The sequence below is a fragment of the Rattus rattus genome, chromosome 6 (genome assembly GCF_011064425.1).
Source record: "Rattus rattus isolate New Zealand chromosome 6, Rrattus_CSIRO_v1, whole genome shotgun sequence".
NCBI lineage: Eukaryota > Metazoa > Chordata > Mammalia > Rodentia > Muridae > Rattus > Rattus rattus.
The window spans coordinates 13,372,565-13,397,502 of NC_046159.1; the positions used below are offsets into that span (position 1 = coordinate 13,372,565).

At 45.2% G+C, this 24,938-nt stretch overlaps 1 protein-coding gene across 3 annotated transcripts in view; it reads left to right on the forward strand.

The window, feature by feature from the left end:
* The window catches only part of Grin2b (glutamate ionotropic receptor NMDA type subunit 2B), a 503,512-nt gene that overhangs the window by 104,998 nt on the left and 373,576 nt on the right, over nt 1-24,938 (forward strand). For all 3 annotated transcript variants that reach the window (XM_032905525.1, XM_032905523.1, XM_032905524.1), the window contains exon 2: nt 18,295-18,723. In XM_032905525.1, coding sequence (XP_032761416.1) covers nt 18,313-18,723 — 411 coding nt within the window. In that variant the 5' untranslated portion in view covers nt 18,295-18,312. The remainder of the gene's footprint in view (nt 1-18,294; nt 18,724-24,938) is intronic.

A 24,938-nucleotide genomic window follows, 5' to 3' on the forward strand; every position in this document is an offset into this window, starting at 1 on the left:
GTATAAAAACATTCATCTATATAAGAACTGTTTGTGAGTGTTCTGTTAGCTTCATTCACGGTCACTGAAAATGGAAATGTTAAAGTACGCATCAACAGTGAGTTAGTAAACACACTGTGGTATATCTGCACAGGAAAAACTACTTGGACGTAAAAAGGTTAAAGTTTTAATAGAATAATATTGAAGAATTATAGAAAGATATATTGCCAAAGGATAGACTTGAGACACAAAAAAGGCAGCCTGCTATTTTATTGCATGTATAGGGCATTCTGGAACGGTAAAAATATGAGGGAAATCAGATCAGTAGTTGCCAGGAGAGAGAGAGAGAGAGAGAGAGAGAGAGAGAGAGAGGTAAGGGATTGACTGTGAAAGCGCAGAGTCCTCTTGAGGCACTTCATTGTGATGGTTGTTACATCCTGCATACTTTTATATGTATGAACCTAAAAGGGTGAATTTTAATGTATGCAAATTATACCTCAGTAAACTGGACCTTAAAAAAGACTTTGTTATTAGTTCAAATTTACATAGTGATATATGCATAAATGAATAATTTATTTGTCAGTTCCATTTAGCAATAACGAACCTCTGCATTTGCATTAGCACCTCCTTTCAATTTGTGAACTGCTTTCTTCTTTTTCTGTGGAAGTCTTACAACCTCACGTAAATGGGCAACGAGCTCACTCTTCAGTGATGAGCTTCCCGCTGAGGTTCAGAGCAGGATGAGAGGTGTGTTGAGGTCACATAGAAAACCCTTTTCAAATCGAGTTTTACCTCTCTCTCAAGGAACGAGAAAAATATGGAGACAGTCTGGGATGTGGTACGGGAATATGGACAAGCACATGCGGCGAAAGGAGAACGCTAACTGATTAGGCATGGGGGCACGGGGGATCAACAGCTCCTTGATTAGGCCCTACAGAGCTGAGGTGGACTCTCAGTTTATTCTCTCAAGCTATGGGACAATATTTTGATATAGATGTGGGAGGGAAGACGAGAGTAGGGAAGACCGTAAGAGATGGCGTCGGGACTTTTTCTTACTGTAGGGCTGCAGATGGGAAAGCCTTATACTTGCCAGGAAAGTTTTCTACCAGGGAGCGACAGCCCCAGCCCCAGGCCCAGAGTCTGGTTTTAAAAGAATCAAAGCTGTGTAGGAAGCTGGGATGGAAGTGACTTTAATGGGCGTATTTTGTTTTGGAATAAGGAAAGACCTCAGAGGAAATATGGTAAAAACAGTTTATGGCATCCTACCAGGAGATAAAGAATTTGGTAGCAAAATGGAGAAAGGAACATGGTTTGACTCACTTACATGAATTAGTCAAAGGAGCTGGCTGTGGCGCCAAGCCTGGGCTCCAGTACTCAAGAGGTTGGGTCAGGAGGAACTGGAGTTTAAGGGCCGCAGTACATGGCGAGACCCCAACCCCAAAATACCTAAATAAATAAGACAAAGAGAAATGGGAAGGTCACATGAAGCCTTATGAAAATGTTCCAAACATGCTAGCCTTGAAGCAAGGCGGGTCATGTGACAGATGGGCTAAACTGTGAAACTTTCTTTATGAGTTACGAATGAGTGGAACCTGAGTCACCAGTTTGGTTGAGAGAGAAGAAGGCACTGGGGCCATGGGTGAATCCCAGGTAGAAATAACAGCTCTGGAGTTCTGGAGGGAGGAGGACAGAGAGAGACAGTCAGAGACACAGAGAGACAAAAAGAGACAAGACAAAGAGACAGAGACAGAGTCAGAGAGACACACACAGGTAGATGAATAGATAATAGATAATAGATGATAGTTAATAGAGAGATAGTAGATAATAGATAATGGATAGATAGAGAGATAATAGATAGATATAGGTAGATAATAGATAATAGATGATAGGTAGGCAGACAGACAGACAGATAGATGGATAGATAGATAGGTAGGTATGTAGATAGATGAATGGATAGATAAACAGACAGACAGGCCCAGAGAGGGTAAGGGAATGTAATAGAGCAGAGGGAGGCCTGCTGGTGTAAGGGCAGCAGCAAATGCACAGAGGCTAAACACTGTGATGATGAGACCCAGGTGCAGCCGATCATTCATTTCGTCGTCATTCATCACCGGGGAAAATGAGTGCACCAAGAAAGGAAGCAGCTACAGTGGCTCGCACACATGGTGCGTCAGGTGCCTTCGGTCAGACAGGATGCCTGAAAGATGGAGACACGCAAAAAAGAACTTCAAGAAGAACTGTCTTGGCAGAGAACACAGGACGAGGAAGAGACAAGAATCGTTTTATACCCATGCGCATGTGTGACTACACACACACACACACACACACACACACACACACACAGCAAAATGAGCCAACTGAAAATCAGCCAGTCCTAGGTAGAGTTGAAGGGCTTCGGAGACACTGCAGGGCGTGTGAGCCTGGCTCAGGAGGAGCAATCGACAGAAGGGACTGTGTGGAAGACGTAGACCTAGGATGGACGGAGGAAGAGAGACGTCTGAGTGTGGACGGTTTGAAGCAGGAGTGCAGGGTCGTTGTATGGAGGCTCATCTAGCCAGGAGGCCAGAGGAACCGCTGTTGCCTTAGTAAGCCAGCCCGGTTGACCTTCCAAGTTCCTCTTAAAGGCAGTTTCACGTCTAATTTGCTGTGGAGGCTGAGGATAGATGGGATTTGGAGAGGGCAGATAGGATCCTTCTCTCCAATCCTTCCTTCTTCTTCTGTCAGTCACGTGTTGAATCTGGGCTCCTTACCCGATTCCCTCATTCCTTCACAGCTGTAATCATTGCCCTTCCTGCAAACCTACTGCTGGCCAGGTCACACTGTCTCCTGCCATCTTGCCTGGTCACATTGCCTGCCATCCCCCGAGCATCCCTGCGCTGCCTCCTCTCAGCCTTTCTCCGTACACCCTTGCTATAGTGTCATTGTTCAGACTAACCCCTTACCTTTGATACACCAGATCATCTGAGTTCAGTCCACAGGCTGCTTCCCGGGCCTGGGGAGATGGCTCAGTTGGCGAAGTGCTTGAGGTACAATCCCGAGGTTCCAAGTTCTATCCCCAAAGCCCAGGTACAAAGCTGGGCGTGATGGCATGAGCTGGGAAAGCAAAGTAAGGAGGCTGCTGAAGGCTCGAAGAGCAGCCAGCATAGCCTAACTCGTGAGCACCAGGACCCGGTGAAAGACTCTGTCTTAAAATATTAAGGGGGTAGTGCTTGACAATTTCACATTCGCCATCTGTGTTCCACTCATACACAGATACAGTGACACGAACTCACGTACACGAACTGCCCCCAAGGCTCATTTCTTGTAAGGTGCTACCCAAGAGCACTCTTCCCTTGCCCTTAGTCTTATACCACACGCCCCGCCCCCTTCACACTGCGCATGCTCCTTTCACTACCCCAGTGTTCTGCAAGGCCCTGCTTGCCTTGCCTGTGGTGAAGCACCCATTCTGTGGCAGATGCCCAGCCTTCACTCCAACACGTGCTGCTGAGCTCACGAGCATGTATACACAGTGAGAATTTACCGATTTGTTGGAATTTGGAGCGCTGTTTTGCTGTGTGAAGTTGTTAGTCAAGTTTTATGTGTTTCAACTCTGACGTGGGGAAGTTACACACCTCGATGGTACGTACACCCTGGTCGAATGGTGGAGATTTCTGCCCATGGTCTATGGCGCCCAAGGAGAGAGAGAGTGAGGAGCTGAGTTTAGCCTCAGAAAGGAGGCGTGGCCCGTGGCAGCCTGACCTGTCTCCTTTCATAGCTATGATGAGGGTAGACATGGTAATCGGGCTCAGTGTACGCGCTGTTCCAACAGTGACAGAGTGCTGCATTTGGGGACAGCAGCCCTTGGCTGTTTTGAAAAACTGTATGAAGTGTTAGAGTGACCAGTTTGATTATTTTATTACCACGGCATGGGCGGATTTCTATTTTTCACTTTCCTACCTTAATTTTAATTTTTCTGTATATTAAGAACAATAGAGTTAACTGTCAACTGTTTCCTTGACACCTATCCTTTCTTGAGTGGCTTTATTTCTTTCTGTGCACCATCATTGTGCCATCAGGGACCATTATGTGCAAAGGCCACCTTACCATGGATTGTAGTCTACCCAAATCAAAGAAGAAAATGCAGGTAACTCAGGGCTTCGGCGAGCAGTGATTCTTCAGCCTGGGAAATCCTACCCAGTGTTTCCATGTCTCCGGATGAAGATGCCCCGCCTGACTCTCGATTTTATTGTGCAGTTTTCCCAATAACTTCTGCATTTCCTTCTTTCCTGATTCCCAGTGTTCTACATTTCTTATCCTAAGAATGTCAGTACAAAAAGACTATTCTCTGGGAATGTTCTTCAGAAACATACCCATTCTTAATGGGGGAACCAGGTACTCCGGGGCATTGCTGCTCTGAGGCTGCTGGTACGGACATGAGGTTGGGCCACAGGCATTGTCTGAAGATACCTTATCCTATCCTGTGGTGGGTGATCCCTGTGGCACTGAGGTTGTGATTTTTTTCAGTTTGAACCATAGTTTTGTGGGCATGATCATGGTGGCACACGCATGGTTGGTGGTTAGAGAAGGAAACAGATGGCCCCTTCAATTGGTTTAATTGCAATAGCATTTAAGAAAAGAATCGCTGGGCAATACATGGGCAATGTGCAGAGGCTACAAGAAACAGGGCACTGTGCTGAGGCAGGTAGGAGCTTCGTACAGTGACTGCCTTTGGAGGTCCCGAAGGAGGAGGGAGGGGATGGCTCCTGGAGTCTCCAGGGGCTTTTGTAGAAAGAAGTACATGGAGAAGATCCCTGAAGGGAAGCTGTGATGGTCGTGGAAGTGCTACATCCAGCCAGTGGACTCCTTGACGGAGTCCATATAGAGCTGTGTAGAGTGTGGAGCAGAGCTGGAAGAGTCACTGAAAGAAAGGCATCTACAGGGCATTCAGCTCGGAAGGGACTTTGAGCATGCCGGGGACATACTCCTTCAACCTCCCTAGCTCCCCGTGAAATCTGGCGTATTGGTGTAAGTCTATATAAGTCCAGCACTCTGGAGACAGGAGGTCAGAAGTTCAAGGTCCCCCTTGAGCATTTTTTGAGGCCACCTCAGTATACAGGAGACCCTATCTCAAATTTAAAACAAAATAATTTAAAATGAAAGACCGAAGGAGACTTTCAGCCAACCAGTTTGTCTATTTCACAGGAGAAAATAGAGCCATGGGCTGGTTTGTGTCAGGACTGTTCCCATTATAAAACCTCCCATCCACAGTTCTGTGCATTGTGTTCATACAGTCGTTTCTAGGGCAGGGAAAAGAAGAGATACGAGGGGAATTAGAGAGTTAAGTTCCAACTGACGGTGGACGCTCTACGAAGGGGCTCAATACCGCAGGATGTCAGAGGGATTTAAGCAAGTTTAGAACTTAATTATGATCGGCTGTGTGGTTAACAAATGTGTTTATTGATTGGGATAATAAAGACAGCATTTTATATTAGAGAGCATCTGATTATGCTTAGCTATGACCTGATATCCAGCCAGCTCAAATAGAATAGCTTTTATTCCCTATTGATTCTGGCCTCACTGCTGAGCCTTCTGGGGTGCAGTCGCAGAGGTTAATTATAAAGCTAGGCTCTGCTGTGAAGACCGTGCCATCTTTGGATGATGTGCTTTGTCAGCTCATGCCAGGAGACAGTGGGTTAATGCACACACACACACACACACACACACACACACACTAATCTGTATATAGATTTACACTTGCATGTAGACACATGCAAGTAACCCTAGATATATCAGTAATTACTAACAAAGAACATTGACCTTGGGGTAATCTCTGTGTGATACCAGGCTGTCAGAAACAGGAATGATGCTTACAGTGTTTCCCCTCCAGGTAAATACTTTGGGGAATGAGGGTTCAAGAGTACGGCCTTTACTTGCTTGAGTATGGTGGAGTTGGAGGGTGGTGACTCATCATTGGTGCTGTTCGTTCACGCCAGTCACGAATAGGTATTTATCGAGCACTGACTTTATGTATGTCATTTTGGTAAGTTCTGGGGATGGAGAGAGGAGACAGATGTGGCCCACATCTCATTTCATTAGGGTTGGCACAAGAGTCATTTGATTGGCAAATGAAATGGGAACTAAGTCCTCCATTACTTGTATTCCCACCTCCGTTCCTTTGAGGCTGATGACTGTGGACATGACCCTGAGACACAGTGGATGGCTGTTTGGATATACTTGAAGTCATCCTATCACTTAGCATAGACGGAGGCTGTTTAGTGGCCAGTGGAGGCGGGAGCTTGGCCGGTCACCCCTGAGATTTTGAATCTATTTTCAATACAGCTCATGTTAGATCGTTCCTTGCAGACTTTAAAGCAGCCTATTTCTGAGGTCAGTGAAGATTGCATTTGGGTTAGAACAGGGAGGGCAGGGGAGGACAGAAGCTCTTGGGCTCCTTCTCAGGTAATTTGAATCAAAAGGAACTCCTTATCTGCCTTGGAGCAGAGTAGATCCACGTTCAGTGAATAAGTATCAGGTGCCCGTTATTTGCTAGACACTTTCAAGTAAACTGTCTAATATTCACAATGACCCCAGGAGAGAAAGATAACCCCCCCTTTATAAGTAGGAAAATGAGGACCAAGTGTTTTCTATTTCTCTTGTCCCTCCGCTCCCAAGATAAGCGAGTGTCCAAGCCAAGAATCAACACCAGCTCTTTGGACCTTAGAGCAATTTTTTTTTTTTGCACTCTCTTAAAACACTATCACATATTTCTGTTTTGGTTGTACTAGTTAATTTTCTTGTGGCAAGTGCCTGGCCAAAAGCAACTCAAGGAACGAAGGGTATGGTATTGCCAGGAAGGCGAGGAACCTTACATCTGTGTTAATCGGGAAGTGGGGAGAGAGGAGTGCTCATGCTTGGCCTTCTGCCTCCTTTCCCCCTTTATATTCAGCACAGGACCCCAGCTCATGCAATGAGGCCATCTACATTCAGGGTGGATCTTCTAGTTTCCATTCTGTCTCTTTGGAAGACCCTCATATGCATCCCCAGGGGTCCGAAATCTAGGTGATTTCGAACTCTGTCCTGTGGACTATGAAAATGAGCCCTCACATCCATTTTCGTTTTCTGGTATTCCCTACTCATCCGCTAGCAGCATTAGATAGTTGTGGAACCCACTGAGCATCCTCTCTGAGAGCGCAGAGTACGCGACAGTGATTCCCGATTTGTGTGTCACGGCTCTTTGGAGATTGGACCCCATTCTATGTCAGGTGTCCTCTGGCACTTAGAAAGTGATGGATTAATATTTGTCAGGTAAGTCAATTTTCAGCATCATTCTGACAAGGAGGTTATCTCACACTTTATGGATATAGGAGCTGAGGCGTAGAGAGCCAAAGAAAGTGATCCAAGATCTTGATAAAGTTAAGAATGAAGGCTGCGGGGCTGGAGAGATGGCTCAGTGGTTAAGAGCACTGGCTGCTCTTCCAGAGGCCCTGAATTCAAATCCCAGCAAACACATAGTGGCTCACAACCATCTGTAATGAGATGAGATCTGATACCCTCTTCTGGTGTGTCTGAAGACAGCTACAGTGTACATATATAAATATGATAAATAAATAAATCTTTAAAAAAAAAGAATGAAGGCTGCACTGGCTTGGAATACACCCGGGCCTTAGAAACAGCCTTCCTCGAGGCTAGGGCTGGAAGAGAGTTTACTTGGTAAAGTGCTTGCTTTATATGAGGTGGGATCTACAGCACCCATGTAAAAACCCAAGGATCGAAGTGTGTGCCCACGGGCACTGGGGAGGTGCAGGCAGGAGGGTCTCTGGAACCTGACGGCCAGACAGCCAGCCTGCCTCCCTGAACTGATAAATCATAGATGCAGTGAGAGACTCGAACTCTGAAAGTAAGGTGGCAGGGGATGGAGGACGATACTTGTCACTGACCCCTGGTGTCCACCTGCACATGCGCACATCCACCCATCTCTGTACATACACGTGGATACACCTACGGACATGTATACGTACAAAAGAATAAGGGTGCAACACATGCCTGTGAACCCTAAGGCTTTGCCCCATCACAATAATCCAATGTGTGAATTTTTCAGAAAATGCTTTCTTGGTGGCTGTAGTGGCTTAGAGTATGCCCAGGCCATGAGAAACAGCTTTTCTCAGTATCAGCATTTTTAATTGAGTCCAGGTCAACCTGTTTCTCTGCATCCCAGAACTTCATTTTCTGCAAGAAGCCTGTAGGTTGGGTGGTCCATCTCCTACCTCTGCTCTCTGTTGTCCTGGAGTTCCTTTCCAGCTCAGTCTTTCCTGCTTCTCAGCTCTGTTTCTGATCATCCCGTTCATTCTCCTTGCCCATCCCACTCCTCACACTCAGGAACAAGCCGATAATTTTTTTTTTATTATTAACACTTGGAAATGCTGTTTCGCCGTTAGAGCACACAATTGCCCTAATTGGATACCGAACGGTGACAATCAGACTCAGGTTTCAAAAGGTTTGGCTTTCAGTGGGACTACCCACACTGTCCTAGGAGGCAGAGAAATTAATTATAATTAAGAACCATGTGCAGATGGCAGAAGAGAAACTTTGAACAATGCCGTTGCCTCCTCTTGCAGATTAGCAAAGGGAAAAAGGCAGTCAGGAGCGGCTGCTTGCATTGGGAGTGCAGTCGATCTTCTGAGCTTGTCTTGAAGCACATGTGTAAAGTGATCTATAATCCTTCATTAGGTGTCTGCACATCTCTCCTTCAAGAGCTTGGGTACCGGCAGAATTGACAGCTGCTTGCCCATAAAGTGGGGACAGGCGCAGATAGAGAGGCCTGGGTTCACTAGGACTTCACAGAGCACCTCAAGCAGACCCAGGAGCTGATGGAGTAAGGGCAAGCAGGCTATTGCTTGGCAGAGTTGGCAGAAATAGCTCTGCAGACTCAGAACCATGTTTGCCCTCGGCAGGAATGGGGCAGATTTTTGTGGGGCATCTGAGGAGCTGGTAGTCATACGACAGCGTGCTCTCCTGAATTACGGTGTCTGGATGGTTTTCCTTCTAGGCATCTATTGCTTGATCTTTCCTCTTCATCACTTACTTCCTCAGAAGCAACTTGACTCAGGATCTGTTCTCACTTGTTTTCTAGTCCCATCGTTTGGATCTGTGATATCGGTGACAGCCGACACCCATTTCCCACAGGAGTACACTTACTCCTGCTCGTGACCTCGTAGGCCACACAGGTTTGGCACGTTTGTAAGGTAACCCAGTCGATCTGGCGTTCTTCACTTTCAGAGGGATGCAGTTCTGGGAGCTGCTTACACTCTCTAGCTTCCCTGCCTGAAGACAAAGCAGGGGGTCCGGGAGCCCCACCTCCCCAAAGAGGAATAGATGGTTACATAGTGAAAAGGAGAGCATGGATGTCAACGCAAAACACAAGTTGGTTCCTTTTATGTCTCATTTGTAGATATTTAGCTGATTTTTAGTAGATGTAAGACCCCAAGTACCTAACACTTTCACATTATTATCATGATGATGATGGTGATGATGATGATGGTGGTGATGGTGATGATGATGATGGTGCTGGTGGTGATGATGGTGATGATGATGATGGTGATGATGGTGATGATGATGGGGTGAATATGGTTATGCATATATGGTGGTCAGAGGGCAGCCTTTTTCATCTTGGGCTCTCTCCTTCAACTAGGAGTTCTGGGGATCGAACTCAGGTCATCAGGGTTGTGTGGGAAGCCCCTCTACCCACTTAACACATTCTGCTGCCCCCCCCCCAAACACGTTTTAGAAATTGAAAGTGGATTTGCAAACATGGAAACTGTGTAGATGCCGCTGCATTTCACCTGCTGCAAATAGATGTTGGTCTTGTTCTTCATAATGGCATCTGACAGTGCAGGCTCGCCATCTGTGCTGCCCACACTGCCTGCTTCAGATGGCCAGTGAATGCATCTGTTGCCCAAACTGAGTGTTCTGACTCAAAAACACGAGCTCAACAGTCTCTCTCTCTCTCTCTCTCTCTCTCTCTCTCTCTCTCTCTCTCACACACACACACACACACACACACATACACACACACACACACACACACACACAGTCAGTAGCCACTGTCATTTAAAGGTTTAGTTTTGTTTGGCCAGTCTATCCTTTCCCCTCTGTTTCATACATATTTTTTTTCCAGCCAGGCTTCAAACTCACTAAGTAATGGAGGATAGCCTTGAACTCCTGACCCTCCTGCCGCATCTCCCCCATGTAGGGATTATGGGTGTATATCACCATGCCTGCTTTTACACTGCAGGGTGTCCAACCTAGACCTTCATGTACACTAGACAAGCACTCTGCCAAATGAACCACATCTTCAGCCCCTCTGGCCTAGATAGTTAAGGTTTAAAATCCCAACTTAAGGGGCTGAGAGGGAGGCTCAGTGGTTACATTCACTTGTTGCTCTTACAGAGGAGAGATTAGGTTCCTATCACCCCACATGTCGATACCCAACTGCCTACTACCCCAGTTCCAGGGGCCCTCTTCTTTCTTCTGTGGGTGCTACACACATGACACATAGACACACATGCAAGCAAATGCAAATGTAACAAAAGTTTTTTTTTTAAAAAAAAGGCCTAACTTAAAACCTGAAACTAAGTTGGATCTGCCCATTGCGAAGTGTGCTGATGAACAAGCACTTTCGGTTCTATTTTACAGACTCGAGGTAACGTTGGGTTCATGACTCACTGGCATTCTAGTTCAGACAAAGATACCTCTGTCACTTCCTGCAATGGGACTTCACATTTTTCTCGATAGTTAGGACGTTTCCTTATTAATTCTTAAGTAATTCACAGTTGTCTTTGCTGTTATGAATATTATGTTTTCTAGTTGGTTAGAAGAAGAGTATTGATTCTTCCGCCTAATAGGGCCATTTATCTACAGGCCTGGCTGAGCTCACATTAATTCAAGCAGTTCTCATGCTATCAGATTCTCTATGTAGATAAGTGTATTCTTAATAAGACGCCATTTTTCTTCTTTGCTCTCCTATCTTTGAAACTTAGCCTTGTGGTGCTGATGTGGGCACTGAGACCTAGACTGACCGGAGTCCCAGCGCCTCCCAGATATTCCTTTGAAATACTCTCTTTGGGTATCAGGATGGCTTTGGTCTTACTAGGTGCTCCAGGGCTACCTTGCACTTGTAATTCTCTTGCTTCTGCCTTCCAAGTGGCTGGAATTATATAAGTTTGCACCGCCAAACTCCGCTAAAGTTTTCTTTTTCTTGATTTATTTTGTTAGTGTTAAACTTGAATCTTCTCAGTGACAAAAAAAAAGTGATCAGAGATTTTTGGAGTGTAGCTAACAGGAGGAATCTTGGGCTCTACTCTCTACCATCGAAGAACTTTCTTTGTTTTAACGTTTCGTCTTTCTTTGCCGTGACTGGGTATTTCGATCCACACACACGCTTTCTTCACTGTGTGGAGATTCTCCTGTGTTTGTCCTCTTTGGCCCTTTACTCTAGGAATTGCTTTGAGAAGCACATCACGGTCAGGCCATCCCTGCTTCTGGCTATCAGTCGCATTTGACCACGACAGTTACAGCCATCATTAGAAGTATCCCCGTGTTTTGGCTAGCTAATAGATTATCTTTGTCTTTATATTTGTATGTGGTAGAGTCCTATCCTCATCCTGTTTGGTCTGACTCTTTTACTTCCATTTACTTTGGCAGGGGCGGAGCAGGGTGGGGGTTGCGGGGTACAAACTGAACACGTTGGGATGTAGCAAGGTATGATTTTGGTTATGTTCTGGATGAGGGTTATTTGTTGTTTTATTTTAAAAAATTCAACATTCTTTTGAGCTTCTTTTCTAATGTGATATTGCTATTACTAAATATTATGCATCGATGTTAAGAACAGCTAATTTTCAGAGTATTTTCTCTCATTATTTTGTAATTCCTGCTTTATGTGTCACAATTATGTTTTGTGATGTTTCCTTCACATTTTCCTTTTCTTCCTGCATGTTACTCAGCTTACAACTTTGTCACTTAGTTGCTACTTAAAGGGTCCTCTGGGGGCTGGTTATGTCTGTCCTCTGTACTGTATCTCACTGGCTTCCTCATTCTTCCATTCTTGCTATCATTGCTTTTATTTAATTTTTATTAATTTACACAATTTCCCCCTCCTCCATCTCCCCCACCCATCCATGCATTTTTCCTCTCTCTCTCTTTAGAAAACAGGCAAATTTAAAAAGCAAACAAATCAGAATTTTAAAAAAATAAATGAAAAAGCACAAGGAACACATACAATCAGAAACCGTAATAGATAAGCAAGCTGAGACCCAAAAAAATCTATAAAACAAAGGTATTCTGTTTATTTCTTGAGAATTTCATAGATCGTATTTTGATGAATTTTTTGCTCTCCAACAGCTCTTCTGAGATTCTCTTCTACCTTCCTATCTACCCAACTTCACGTTTCTTTCTCTCTCTTTAATAAAAAGCAAACCAAGTAAAATATGGAGCCCGATCTGTGTGGCCTCCCAACTCCTGAGCACGAGGCCCTCACTGGAGTGTGTCTCGGTCACCTAACGTCACCCATTCCATTGCAGATAACCGAGTTCCGTCTCCCAGCAGCTTTAACCATGCGTATCTTCTTGGCAAGGAGCGGGACGTCGTGCCCACTTCTGCTCACTGCTGGATTTCTGTCAGCGCTGATCGAGTTGTGAGCGATACGTGTATTCATATGTACATCTGTCCTGCTATATCTTGAGCACGTTGTTTCCTTGACGTCACCACCACCTCTGGTTCTTACAACCATTCTTCTCAGGGTTGAGTGAAAAATTAGTTACAAGCATTATAAACATTAGTTAGCCTTAATAAGATTTTATTTTCTTAGAAATGTATTTTAAGCATCGTTTTCTTTCCCAAATGCCCTGGAAATTTTGAGACATGGTCTTTTCACTGTTATCCTGTAAAATGATTTGTACTTTGGCCTTCCTTTATTTCTTCTTTAAAAGGAAATCCCTTTAGAAGTTTAAAATATGTGATTTAAGAACAAAGTGTTTCAAAGCCAGGTGTGGATAGATCTCTGTGAGTTTGAGGCCAGCCTGGTCTACATAATGGTCTATGTAGTACAGCCTGGGCTGTGTGTAGAAAGATCCTATCCTTAAATAAATCAAAGCAAAATGTAATTTTATTTCCCATTGAAACACATTTTTTTTTTGAAAACAGTGTTACCTCTTTCATTTTGACTCTATAGGATTTACTGGTACTTTATGGATTTATGTTTAATATGCATTCTCTTATGTGCATTCATAGATATCTGAATTGATCCAAGCTTTTCGCTCATACTTTTTATAAAGGTCTTTCATGTACTACTTACGAGATGTTTTGTCTGTTGAATTTATGCTTTTTTTTCCTCTTAGACATTTTAACTGCCCTTTCTACATGTCGAACTTGTATTTTTAGATTTATATGTACTCAGCACTGTTGGTTGTATCGTCTCGGTGCCAGTGTGACATTTATCATTACCTTTTGATGTTCCGACCATTGGATTTTGTCTTGGAGTCATAATGTTGAGATGCTCACCCTGGCCTTCCAGACAGGCATATTCATGTCCTTCACTGTGAAGGCCTCCTTTCTTTCCCTGCCTTCTCTTGTGGGAGGTGGCAATGCCTATAGACTGTACCTTTACAGCTTGGGTCGTTCCGGGTCTGAAGCCTGGCGCTGGCACTGTTCTATCAGACACAGTTGCCCTGCGTAGCCCAGATCGGTCAAGCCTGCAATCTCCCTGCCCCAATTTCCTAAGTGCTGGGATGACGTGCATGTGCAAGGACGTTTGTCTAGTCCCAAACTTTTAATCTGTGGTTGACCACTGTCTGTCACATTCCCATCATGGCCTCTTTCAATGGAGTGAGTCCAGACAGCACCCCGATTGGATGGCGCTTGGCAACTTTGAATTAAAGTTTCCTACACAGTCACACTCCATGTTGGAGTTATCCTGGGACTCTGCTTTCTTTAAGGAAAGATTCAGTCCGTCTCCTGCACCAGATGGATATACAGACAGTTAGGAGAAAGTACAGGCCATTTCTTGTCATAATTACTATGCACCTTAAAGAATGAAACCTTCTGCGTGGGTCACTCAGCCCAAATGCCAAGGAAGCAGAGGGCTGAGAGAGTGCCGGTTAGTCTCATCCTCCCTGCTGATTCTCTTGCAACCCCCTTTACCCACAAACATGAAAGGATGAATGAGGGCATCGAGCTTCATGACACTCACTTAGTATTGGCCCCTACTCTGGATGGCTCCTGAGTTCAGCTCCATGACCAGCATTCTGTCAGTGGAGGCAATTGTTACTCTGAGGACATTATATGTGACATCTTTTCCACATCAGATCAGACGAGAACTAATGTCCTTTGCCCCGTGTGCCATTCCTCTTAACATTCCCCTCAGTCTCTGTCTGACATTCTCTCACCCCCACCTCCCGCACGCTCACTTTGTGCTGTCAAAAATAGCCGGGAACCTTGAACAGCTTCTAAGGGCTCATCAGTCATATCCTTTGCATCTGCAGAGTACTTTATATTCTTCAAAGCACTTCCATACACGCATTATCATTGGATCTTCACAAACCCTTCCAGGTATGTAGGTTGGGCCTCTTACCCTGGTTTTACCAATGACGTACCAGACAACAGTAATTAGGTGACTACCGCACCCTAATGATCCTCATTAACATGAGATCGCTCTAAAGTCAGGTTCGTAATTCCATTCACTCATCCATTTGTTCATCCTGTCTTCTAGACACCTGTACTGAGAGGTACTCGCAGAGTGGGAGAAGACAGGCTCTTAGAATCAGACAAACTTGGCTATAAAGCCCAACTTGCTACCTGATCCTGGTCATACATTTAACCTGTCATATCTCTTTTCTCTCTTTTAACTCAGGGAGAATGATGACTTACCATGTTTTTATAGGAATCAAATCATGCATGAAAAATTTCCGTCAATTATAGTATCTGAAACACAGTAGGTGAACTATTTGATATACAAAATGTTAAATATCACAGTCTTACGTAATAGTCTAATGGAACGGTAAAATCGGCTCTAGTTTATTGAATAGTTCCTGCTTATTGTATATGAGGCAGTGCTATAGCCTAAGAATGTAAATAGAAGTGAGATGAAAATATTTTTTATGTCTGTATCTTCTCTTAGATGATGATTCTGAAAGGTAGAGCTCGTGCTCATGCATCTTCAGCATGAAAACTAATGATCAAAACTAATGTCCAGGGTTGGGACATAGCACAGTTATAGGTCACTTGCTTAACATGTGCAAGGTCTTGGGTTCAATTCCTACCACTGGAGGAAAAAGGGAAATGGCAGGGGGTGGGGAGTGGGTGGGAGACACTGTCTGCAAGGTAGGCAGTGCATGGCTGCTCACATAAAAAGCCCGCTGTTGGGTGAGATGGGTAGATGCCTTGTTACGTAAGTGGACTAAACCAGTCACAAACATCAGGTAGTCCTCAGGTGAGAGGCCAAGGCAGCACTCAACAGTTCTGGGGAGGACAGAGTAAAGTGGAGAGGAGGAGGCCAACAGGAAAGAGGGGCGCATCCAGTCTAGTCTCGGATGTCTGAAGAAAGGAGCAGCAGTGTTTATCGCGGACCACACACTTTCTCTCAACTGCCCCCCATCCCCTGCACACTCTGAAACTGAGTTCGTATTCAAAGCTTTGTGCCTGCTCAGCTCATGGTCTCTCTGTCACTGCTATCTCCCATAATGTATTATTTCATAAAGAGCTTTGCTCTATCCCAGTATAAAAGAGATGCTCAGTAAGAAAACAGATCCTATTTGTTGACTGTCACCACTGGCCATTGCATAAAAGAGTGTAATATACTGTGTGGGAGAAAATGGAGGAACACAAGAAGAGCAAATAAAGAGAACAAATAAGGGCTCGAAACAGGAGAGCATCGGGTACATTAAAGTTAATAAACTGTCGTGGTAGCATGGGCCACTTTTACATGTGAACGGATCTAACTTAGGGACTTGTCACTGCAGGATTAGATTCTCAGTGGAATGAAACGGGCACATAGACTTTGCCAAATCCGAAATCTCTGGGTTCTTGTTGAAAATCAGCCCTTGGAGGTGAGCAGACTGTTTACTATATACACATGCTCCCCAGCTCTCTGTGATACTAAACCCTACTGTCTCCCACTGAATGTCCAGGACTACTGGAGCCTCTGTATCCTACTGGCTTTCTTTAAACCCTGGAAGGACATGCTCAGTCCCCAGTCGTCCTGGCAGACCATCCATAGTTCATCAGCATAAAAGTTTGGAGTCATTCCTCATGTCTGTGGAAACAGAGAGACCAGAAAGCTGTCAGGTGTGAGCTTTGCCGGGTGTGAACTGCGAAGACATTCGTATTATTTCTTTCAGGAGAAGCGAGGCAATCAATACAGGTCTCCTCTTGGCAGCGCTCAAGATGACTGACTGGAGCAGCAAGAGCTCCAAAAGGTTTTCTGCCAAGAACTGGATTGGATTTTGTGCTTCCTCAGCCACAAAATGTCCTAGCGTCTCACTCACGAATCACTAATGCCCTTTGTGGTCAGCTTGCTCAGCTTGAATACTTCCTGATCCTTCTTGTTCAATACCTTCATTATCGTTCTTTTTCTTCCTGTTAGCCAAATTCTCAAATTTTTAGGTTCCTAATAATTCCTTTAATAATTCCTTTTCCCCCCTTTGGTTGAAGAAGCAGGAGAGATTGAATTGCGTTTTCATGTTTGAGAGTCTCTTCTAATTCTGGGTACGGTTTATAGGCTGTTTTCTCGGAGAATAGCGCTATGCTAAATCTATTTGCATTCTGGTAGTATATAACACCATCGACCTCCGAGGATTGCATAACTGTTTGGAGATTCACTTTCTCCATTTGAGAAGTGGGAATAAAAGGTAATTTGTAGAATTGTCATGGGAAGCAAAGAGGGTGCGCGTGAGGAAAATATCTTCTAGTGCACAGTGTATTATATTGTCCAATAAACGACCATTTAAAGCAAAGCAACACAGGCAGGACCCATTTTTATACGATAAGAGGTGCTTAGGGTGAACGATGAGAAACATAAGAGAAATGACCAGAGCTCCCACTCTACAGAATTCTGCCTCTTTAATCTGCTGTGTGGCGTGTGCTTCAGGGGCCTGCGTGGAGATAAAGGGGGGGGGGTGAGTTCTCAATAGGAAGAAGGTAGTGAGTTATACACAAATACAGACCATCATTTCAGGAAGTGATGGCTACAGGCTTTCGTTGGAAATAAAATAGAGCTCTCTTCAAGGGTGACACTCCACGACTCCAGCTATGAGTAGCGTTTGCTTGCTCTGGTCCTTTGACACATTAGCAGGTCAGGATAATGCTGTCTGTCATAGTACAGCCATCGACGAGCCAGTGTGGGGTGTACGGTGCGGTGGAACACTCTTTAGAATGTGGAAATCAGATTCGAGATCTGGCTCGGCGTTTAGGAGCACTTATTTGGTTTCCAGCACCCACCCGGGCAGCTTAACAGTCACATGTAACTCTAGTTGCATGGGATTTGATGACTTCTTTGGCCTCTCAGAGTACCTGCACACATGCGGTATATACTTACAGAGACACACGCACACACACAGCAGAATCTGCTTTTTAAGTCGGCTTCACTCAATTCATTAAGTCTTGGGTGGGTCCCTTCACTTCACTGGACCTTTGTGTCAGCACATATAAAACGAGATGCTAATATTCCTTTTCATTTTTTTTTCCTGCCGGGAGATTGTAAAGATCAATTAAAATTAAGTGCCCATGCGTTGCTTCTCTGATTTAGTGTTAAGAGACAGATCCTAAAGGAGAAACACTGGAGTAGTTTCTTGGCCATCACTCTCTGGGAGGCCCAGGCAACCGGGGCCTCCATACTTGCCAGATTCATCTTATCCAGCCCGTGTTTTGTAGCCAGCCTCTGCTGAGCCCCCTTTTGCAGCTCACTTTGCCTAATCTTTGCCAAGGGCGGCTCAAGGAGGGTTATAACTAGAGTGCCAGGGGTCAGGCAACAGCAAGCCCCCTCCTGCTGTCTCCAGTGGGTGAGCTTGGCTGGTACAGACTTCCCAGCACATCCTCGCCTGCTTTCTCTCTGTCTGTTGGTTGCACATTTGTCTTGGTCAAAGATTTATTAGGCTCTTGAAATTTTCTTTTCCTCTCATCATGCCCCTTGAGCGTCAGAATTAAGCGACTGGTATAGCGGAGAGAAACCGAGTTTCATGACCAGCCGGATGGAGATGAGGTTCTTGACTCCCTGGCATTCAGACACTCCAAGGATGTGTTCCACAACGCGGGTCACGTTTTAAATGATTTTCTCCCTTCTCTTTCCAGAGAGCCGACTAGCTGAAGATGAAGCCCAGCGCAGAGTGCTGTTCCCCCAAGTTCTGGTTGGTGTTGGCCGTCTTGGCCGTATCAGGCAGCAAAGCTCGTTCCCAAAAGAGCCCCCCCAGCATCGGCATCGCTGTCATCCTCGTGGGCACTTCAGACGAAGTGGCCATAAAAGACGCCCACGAGAAAGATGACTTCCATCATCTCTCAGTAGTTCCCCGGGTGGAGCTGGTAGCCATGAACGAAACTGACCCAAAGAGCATCATCACCCGTATCTGTGATCTTATGTCTGACCGGAAGATCCAGGGGGTGGTGTTCGCGGATGACACCGACCAAGAAGCCATCGCTCAGATCCTCGACTTCATTTCTGCTCAGACTCTCACCCCCATCCTGGGCATCCATGGGGGCTCATCTATGATAATGGCGGATAAGGTAAAAGCAGGCTATTCCGAGGAGCGAATGATGCATTGGTTTTTAAGGCAAAACTAAAACCTAGTTAAAGATAGAAATGCACCAAAGCACGTCAATGAGTGAGCGAATAGATGGGAGCTAGTCAGATAGTTAGGAGATGAAAGTGAGAAAATGATAGTGGTGTAGAAGGGTCTACAGTAATGGTCCTCAACCTGTGGGTCTCGACCCCTTGGGGCATTGAACGACCCTTTCACAGAGGTGGCCCAAGAGCTTTGGAGAACACAGATGCTTACATTATGGTTTATAACCGCTGCAAAATTATTGCTATGAAGTAGTCATGAAAATAATTTTATGGTTGGGTGAGGGGTCATCACAACATGAGGAACTGTATTAGATGGTCTCAGCATTAGGAAGTTTGGAAACCAATGGCCTAAGGTTTAGGATGGGTTTGTGTGTCTGCCTGTGACTAAGCCATACTAAACTTGGAGTCTTGGTAGGTTGCCTTTTTCCAAATGGGTATGTGAGGGACATGAGTAGATCCTTCAACATGATAAAGTATCCTCTGTTCTATCACAATAGACATGTTCTCTTCCACAACGGCCACATGAATTCAAATAGAATTCAAATGCACCAAGACAGGCAGTCATGGTTCGCAAAGACCTAAGTGTTTACAGGAAGAGAAAGGCATCTACTAACATCTCAGGCTTTGCGCATTCAAACAGACATTCTCCCCTACAAGCACAATAGCTGCGTGCTTCCCCCATTATTAAATTTGAAGACTTTAACTGTGGTTTCACACTGGAATCACCTGGAGGTGACTCTGCATGCTGTGATGTCTTGTTCCATCGAGGCCTGAGATTCTGGGGTCTGAAAACCACCCCCGAGTGATTCCAGAGCGCGGTTAAAGCTGAGAACATTGCTTTGACGCTTCAGAAAGGAAATGGCCAAATTCACATCAGTGTCAGTGACTAATGACAGATTCTCTCTTGACATTACCACTGAGTCTAAAATCACAGAAAAAATGTTCCACTTGGATTTCTACACCACTGCTAGTTATTCAGATGTGTCTCTTCCCTGATCGGTGCCCTTGCTAAGCTCCCACAGCTGGTGCACCTGTCCTTTTCAGCCATTTCTGTCTTGGAGTGAGTCACCTCCCTGCAATTCGAGCATCATTAGCCATTTTTAGAATCCTCTCCACCTTAGTACCACCATCAACGTTTGTGGTTACCAGTTTCAGAACTGCCTTTAGGTTTCTATCTAAAGGACATGCTCCGTGGCCAACGATGTTTACAAACACCCCAAGCCTTGCCTCACCACCACAGGCATGTTTCTTGACCAGAAGAGAACTACCAGCACAAATCTAGCAGAGAATAACCCCCTTATGACCAGTGTCGCCATCTGTTGGTGCCAGGAGAGATGGCTGCTCCTTCTTCCTCCCATAGTTCAGTCTAGGGATGGCTGGACTGAGAGAAGACAGTGGAGAAGCTTCAGTATCATGTGTGAGGACAATATCATGGGGACACCTAATCAGAAAACAGATACTGGCAGGACTCTCATGCCAGGAAGTAGGGCAAACTCAAATACAAAGGAGATGGAACCAACTGTGGCAAAACCCACCAAGTGTCTGCTTTGGGTAGACATCATTCTTAAAGGTTGTGGTCCTTGTTAAATTATGTTTTATTTTATGCATGGTATTCTAAGGGCGCAATATTGCATTGGAAGAATGGTGGCATGATTAAGAGCCAAATTTTGAGATCATAAATAAGTGTGCGCTTCTTTCCAGAGTACAACAGATAAAAATAATTTCATTGCTGCTGCTCATTTGAGTTATTGCAAACCTGTGTTATTTCCCTTGAGCAGGGAGCCTGAGCATAAGCTGATTGGCTGCATCCCCCTGGTACCTCTTGCAAACTCTCAACATGAATATAAAATTGTGAGCTGAGGTGCAGCCTGGGTGGAGGCTGGGCTTTCGTGCTCCCTGGTGCATGCTGGGAGCTGTGAGAGTGTGCTAGGCAGTTAGTATGTCCATACATTGTTTTATTTAATGCCACCGAGCTCAGTGGCAATGCATCTCTTTTAGATGGGAAACCAAGGTTCAAAGAGATTAAAGATCGAAAGTGATGCTGTAGGAACAAGAAGCCGTACTTTAAGTGTATGACCTGTTGCCCCTAAGGAAAGAATGAGGCTGGCGGGGGCTTCATAAACCTTCTTAATTGCGCCTTTCTTCTTTGTCCTATGGCATTGTGGGAAATGTCACAGTAATCTAGCACTTGATTCAACGTCAGGCAATGCAGAAGGCTCATTGCAGGAGAGAATGAAGAAGAAACCAGGGCAGCACAGTTCTACAGAGAACCTGCTCGCTACTGCCTCTTAGGGGTAACAGGCAGAACTGGTCAGGCAGTGTGGATCTCAGGAGTCTCTATTATGAGATCTACCCCAGCGACTGCTCTTCCTCCTGTCCACATTGTTACCTCATCCAGAAACCTCATCTCACCTTTCCTCCCCCCCATCAGCAAGAGGAGATGAATAGTGACTATTTTGGAATAAGTCCTAACATAGAGTAAATAATGTCTAATTGAATTTTGGCTCAAAGTCAGAAGGAGGAAGAAGGAAAGATCCAGGTAGACAGACAGACAGACGCTTGGTCACGGAGGGTAGGGGGTGAGATTGATGGTGGCTCCAAGAGTGGTGTCACAGGGCCAGAGGCACTTGAAAGGACAGAAGTGATTCTCAGGCTGTGTCAAGGAATATGCACAGAATAAGACCCATAGGCTTAGAGGGTCTTCAGGAAATCAAGAGAAGGTCCTTCCAGGTTATGGTGAGAGACATTTTGGATTCAAAGTCTGAGGTCAGCTGTGTTTGGCTTTAAATGGAAGCATTCACTCAGTTGCCATGGCTGCATACTGACCATGCAGAGCGGGCACCTGTGATTTGAGAGCTGTGACAGATAGTTGGGCAACAGGATCACACATTTCAAAATGGGACTGATGAGGGAACTCTGGGCTGCAGTGTCTGTGGCTGAAACTTAGTAACCAATGGAACCTGTTTCATCTGCCCTTCTACGTCCATTGTTCTTTTTTCATTGGATAGATCTTAGGTGCTCGCTCTCTGTACTTGTGGAGCCTTTAGTGTCTGAAAGACACCACAGTTATTAGGACTTCTGATGACAAAGATGCACAGATCTGCATCTTTGTCTGATCAAATAGTGTGCAGTCGCGTTTGCATACGCAGACGGGTCAGTCAAAGCGCCAGTGCTCTGCTCTCAGTGAGGTAAATGCACACTACACTCTGGTAGAAAGAAGCACAGGAGACAGTATAGCACTGAGTTCTGCCCAGAACTCAGAAGCTGGAGTCGGAGCAAGCTAGAGTCAGAGCGGTTTCAACCAGCACTTCCTGGTTTTCTCACCAGCTTGTTATGGTTGACCTCAGTCCCCTGGCTGCACAGTGGGAAGAAAGTATCCATTTGTGAGCAGTGGGGGATGGAGATATGCAGCGTGTACCTTGCTCAGAGCCTGGATAACACTGATAAAGAAAGCCCAGGAGAGAAATCTGGGAGAGAGCTCTGAAGAAGAGCACTGAAGAGACCTCCCCCCATCCAGGACATTGATTCATTAGAGTATGGAAGCCTGCCATGGCAAAAAAGGGTACATCCGTGATAGAAAAAGCTCTATCTAGCTACCAAAGAAGTTACAGCCGAAGACAATTGAGAGTAGTTAGGAGGAGTTTAAAAATGAATGAGGTGCTTCTCCGCAGTCCCCCACCTGAGAATAAGTAACATTTTATTTTGTGTTGTTATAGTTGCTTTATTCTTACTGAGATCCTGGATTTGGGATGCCGATCTGAAATCGGGCTGGAAGCATCTCCATTTCTCTCTAGGAGCTTTCTCGACTGATCAGGTCCTCACGTTTTTTTTAGCTTAGAGATGTTAAGTAACCAGTCCAGAACATCACAGCTCCCAGTTAGCAGTGAACTGGGATTCAACTCCTAGAAGCACATGTTTGGAAACCCATGCTTTCTGTGTACAATTTTGCTTCATAAGACACGGAATTAAGAATTATAAGTCACACATTTCAATCTCCATTCTGACGAGTTTGGGAAATAGGCAATCATCACTTAAGTGATATGAGGCTCAGTAGACGGGTTGTAAGATATAAATTGGTTTCCTTCCACCCAATTTACATCGTTTCGAAGGGAAAAGAAAACACGGTAAAAATGTTGGAATGGTACCGAGCAAGCAGACACTCAGTAAGGGACACCGGAGTCCCTCGAAATCGTTCTGCCTCTGGCCTCAGTGACAATGAGTATGGCTTCTGCAGGATGCAGGACACAAAACAGAAGGGTGGAGATCGCAGCAGGATCAGGGAAGATGAAGTGAGACCGGAGCCTGGCAGCTCTGATTGGTAGGAGAGGAGAGGGCACGCTGAGTGCGAGTCGGGGTTCAGGGTGAATGGGTTGATCAGAGTGAAAGACTGTCGCCAAAGACTGACCAAAATGCGTGCCTGTACCTTTCTTCTCACCGAAGGCTGCTGTGCGCATGCTCATTGTGCACTCTGGTTCCGCGCTCTCCTTTCTAAAGAACCGGGTTGCGCAGTGATGCTCCAAAGATTATTTTCAGGTTTTACTGTTTTTGCTGTCATTTTGATTTTTGTGCAGAAAGCCATTTTGGAAAGTAACAGGATGGCGGCCCATTTCTGCTCTCTCTCTCTGTCTCTGTCTGTCTCTGCCTCTCTCTCTCTCTCTCTCTCTCTCTCTCTCTCTCTCTCTCCTTCTCTCTCTTTTTCTCTCTCTCCTTTTTCTCTCTTATCCTCCTTAGCTCATGATTATTTTCTTTATTTTTTTCTATTTTCTCACATAAATTTCTTTAGCTAACACCACATTTAAGCCAGGTTACCTATATACCCTTTACCCAGTGTCTTCTCTGAAGTTTCTGAAGTGCTGTGGTGTTTTACCCACTCTCCGCTGCCTGCAACATGGCATTCTCTGAGCAGACTGGTATCATAGTGTTAGATACAGGGGTTGAGCATATACCTGGTACTTACTAGTGAGCATTTTAATTTCTCACGCAGCCCTGAGGTAAGGCCTAACATTTCCTTTCTCTTGAAGAAACTACATGCGAGTGTTCATGTACCTTTGTCAAAGTTCAAGAGCTAGATTCGTTGGACTAGAGTCTGAAGTCATGGCTCCTTCCTCTGGGTTCATACCTGAGGAAGGAAGAAGCCAGGATTGAACTGCCCACTCAGAGTTTAGCTTCTCTCCAGCTTTCTCTCCTTCCTTGAGTTGTGGGAAGATGGGCAAGCAGCTCGCTCTAAGGTACTGGGAACCACAAGCATATATGCGGCACTCAGCTTCATGCAGATTCTAGATTTTTTCCATCTTCTATGGCGTACATTTCTAATTGGCCCGTATACCATCTCTTTAAAAATGGGCCTTGAGAAGACCATCCACTTGTCCAGGGCCATTTGCTTATAAGACTTGAAGATGTAAGCGTGCTTTTCACAGAAATGAAGGTGGGCAGCATGAAGTGACACATAAGTATCACTCCCCAGTCATCCCTCAGGAACATGACGGTGTCCACAAGGGTGCAGAGGCACAGCAAGGGGAGGGTGTTGGCTGTGGAGTGTGGGTTGGTGTGGTAGGCTTGGGTTGTCCTTATTTCTAGCCTTGTGACCTTGGTCCTGGCCTTCAACCTTGCTGAGTGCCAAGTTCTCCAAGGGAGACAAAAGTACCTGGTTCAGAGTGAGCCTCAGGAAATGGCAGATGTGAATCGTGGTAAACCTCAGGCCTTTCACATGTGCTGTAATGTATTTTCATGCAGCGCACCATTCTTACATCGCAAGGAAAATGACATCCTTATTAATTGAAGGAGAAGCCCTTGGGACATTTGTTTCCATCAACTGAGACCCGGTGGCTTAATTATTCTAAGTTGTTACGCTGTTGTGGTAAGAAAGACTGACATTGATAACCGTTTGGTTTTTTTGTCAGGCTCTGGCCCAGTCACCTGATTGCAGCTCGTCACCTCACACATAGCATCTCATCCTACGTTTTCATTTAATTTATGAGACCGTTTGTCTCCATCTTACAGATGAGGAAGCTGTAGGTCAAAGAGGCTTAGCAACGCTTCTGAGGACCTCTAGGTGGTGATCTGCACATAATGGCTTAGACAAATAGGATCTCAGAGTCTGGAGAAATACTCTCTGGAGGTGGGTCAGCGGCTGAATGATGCCAGCACTGCTGTG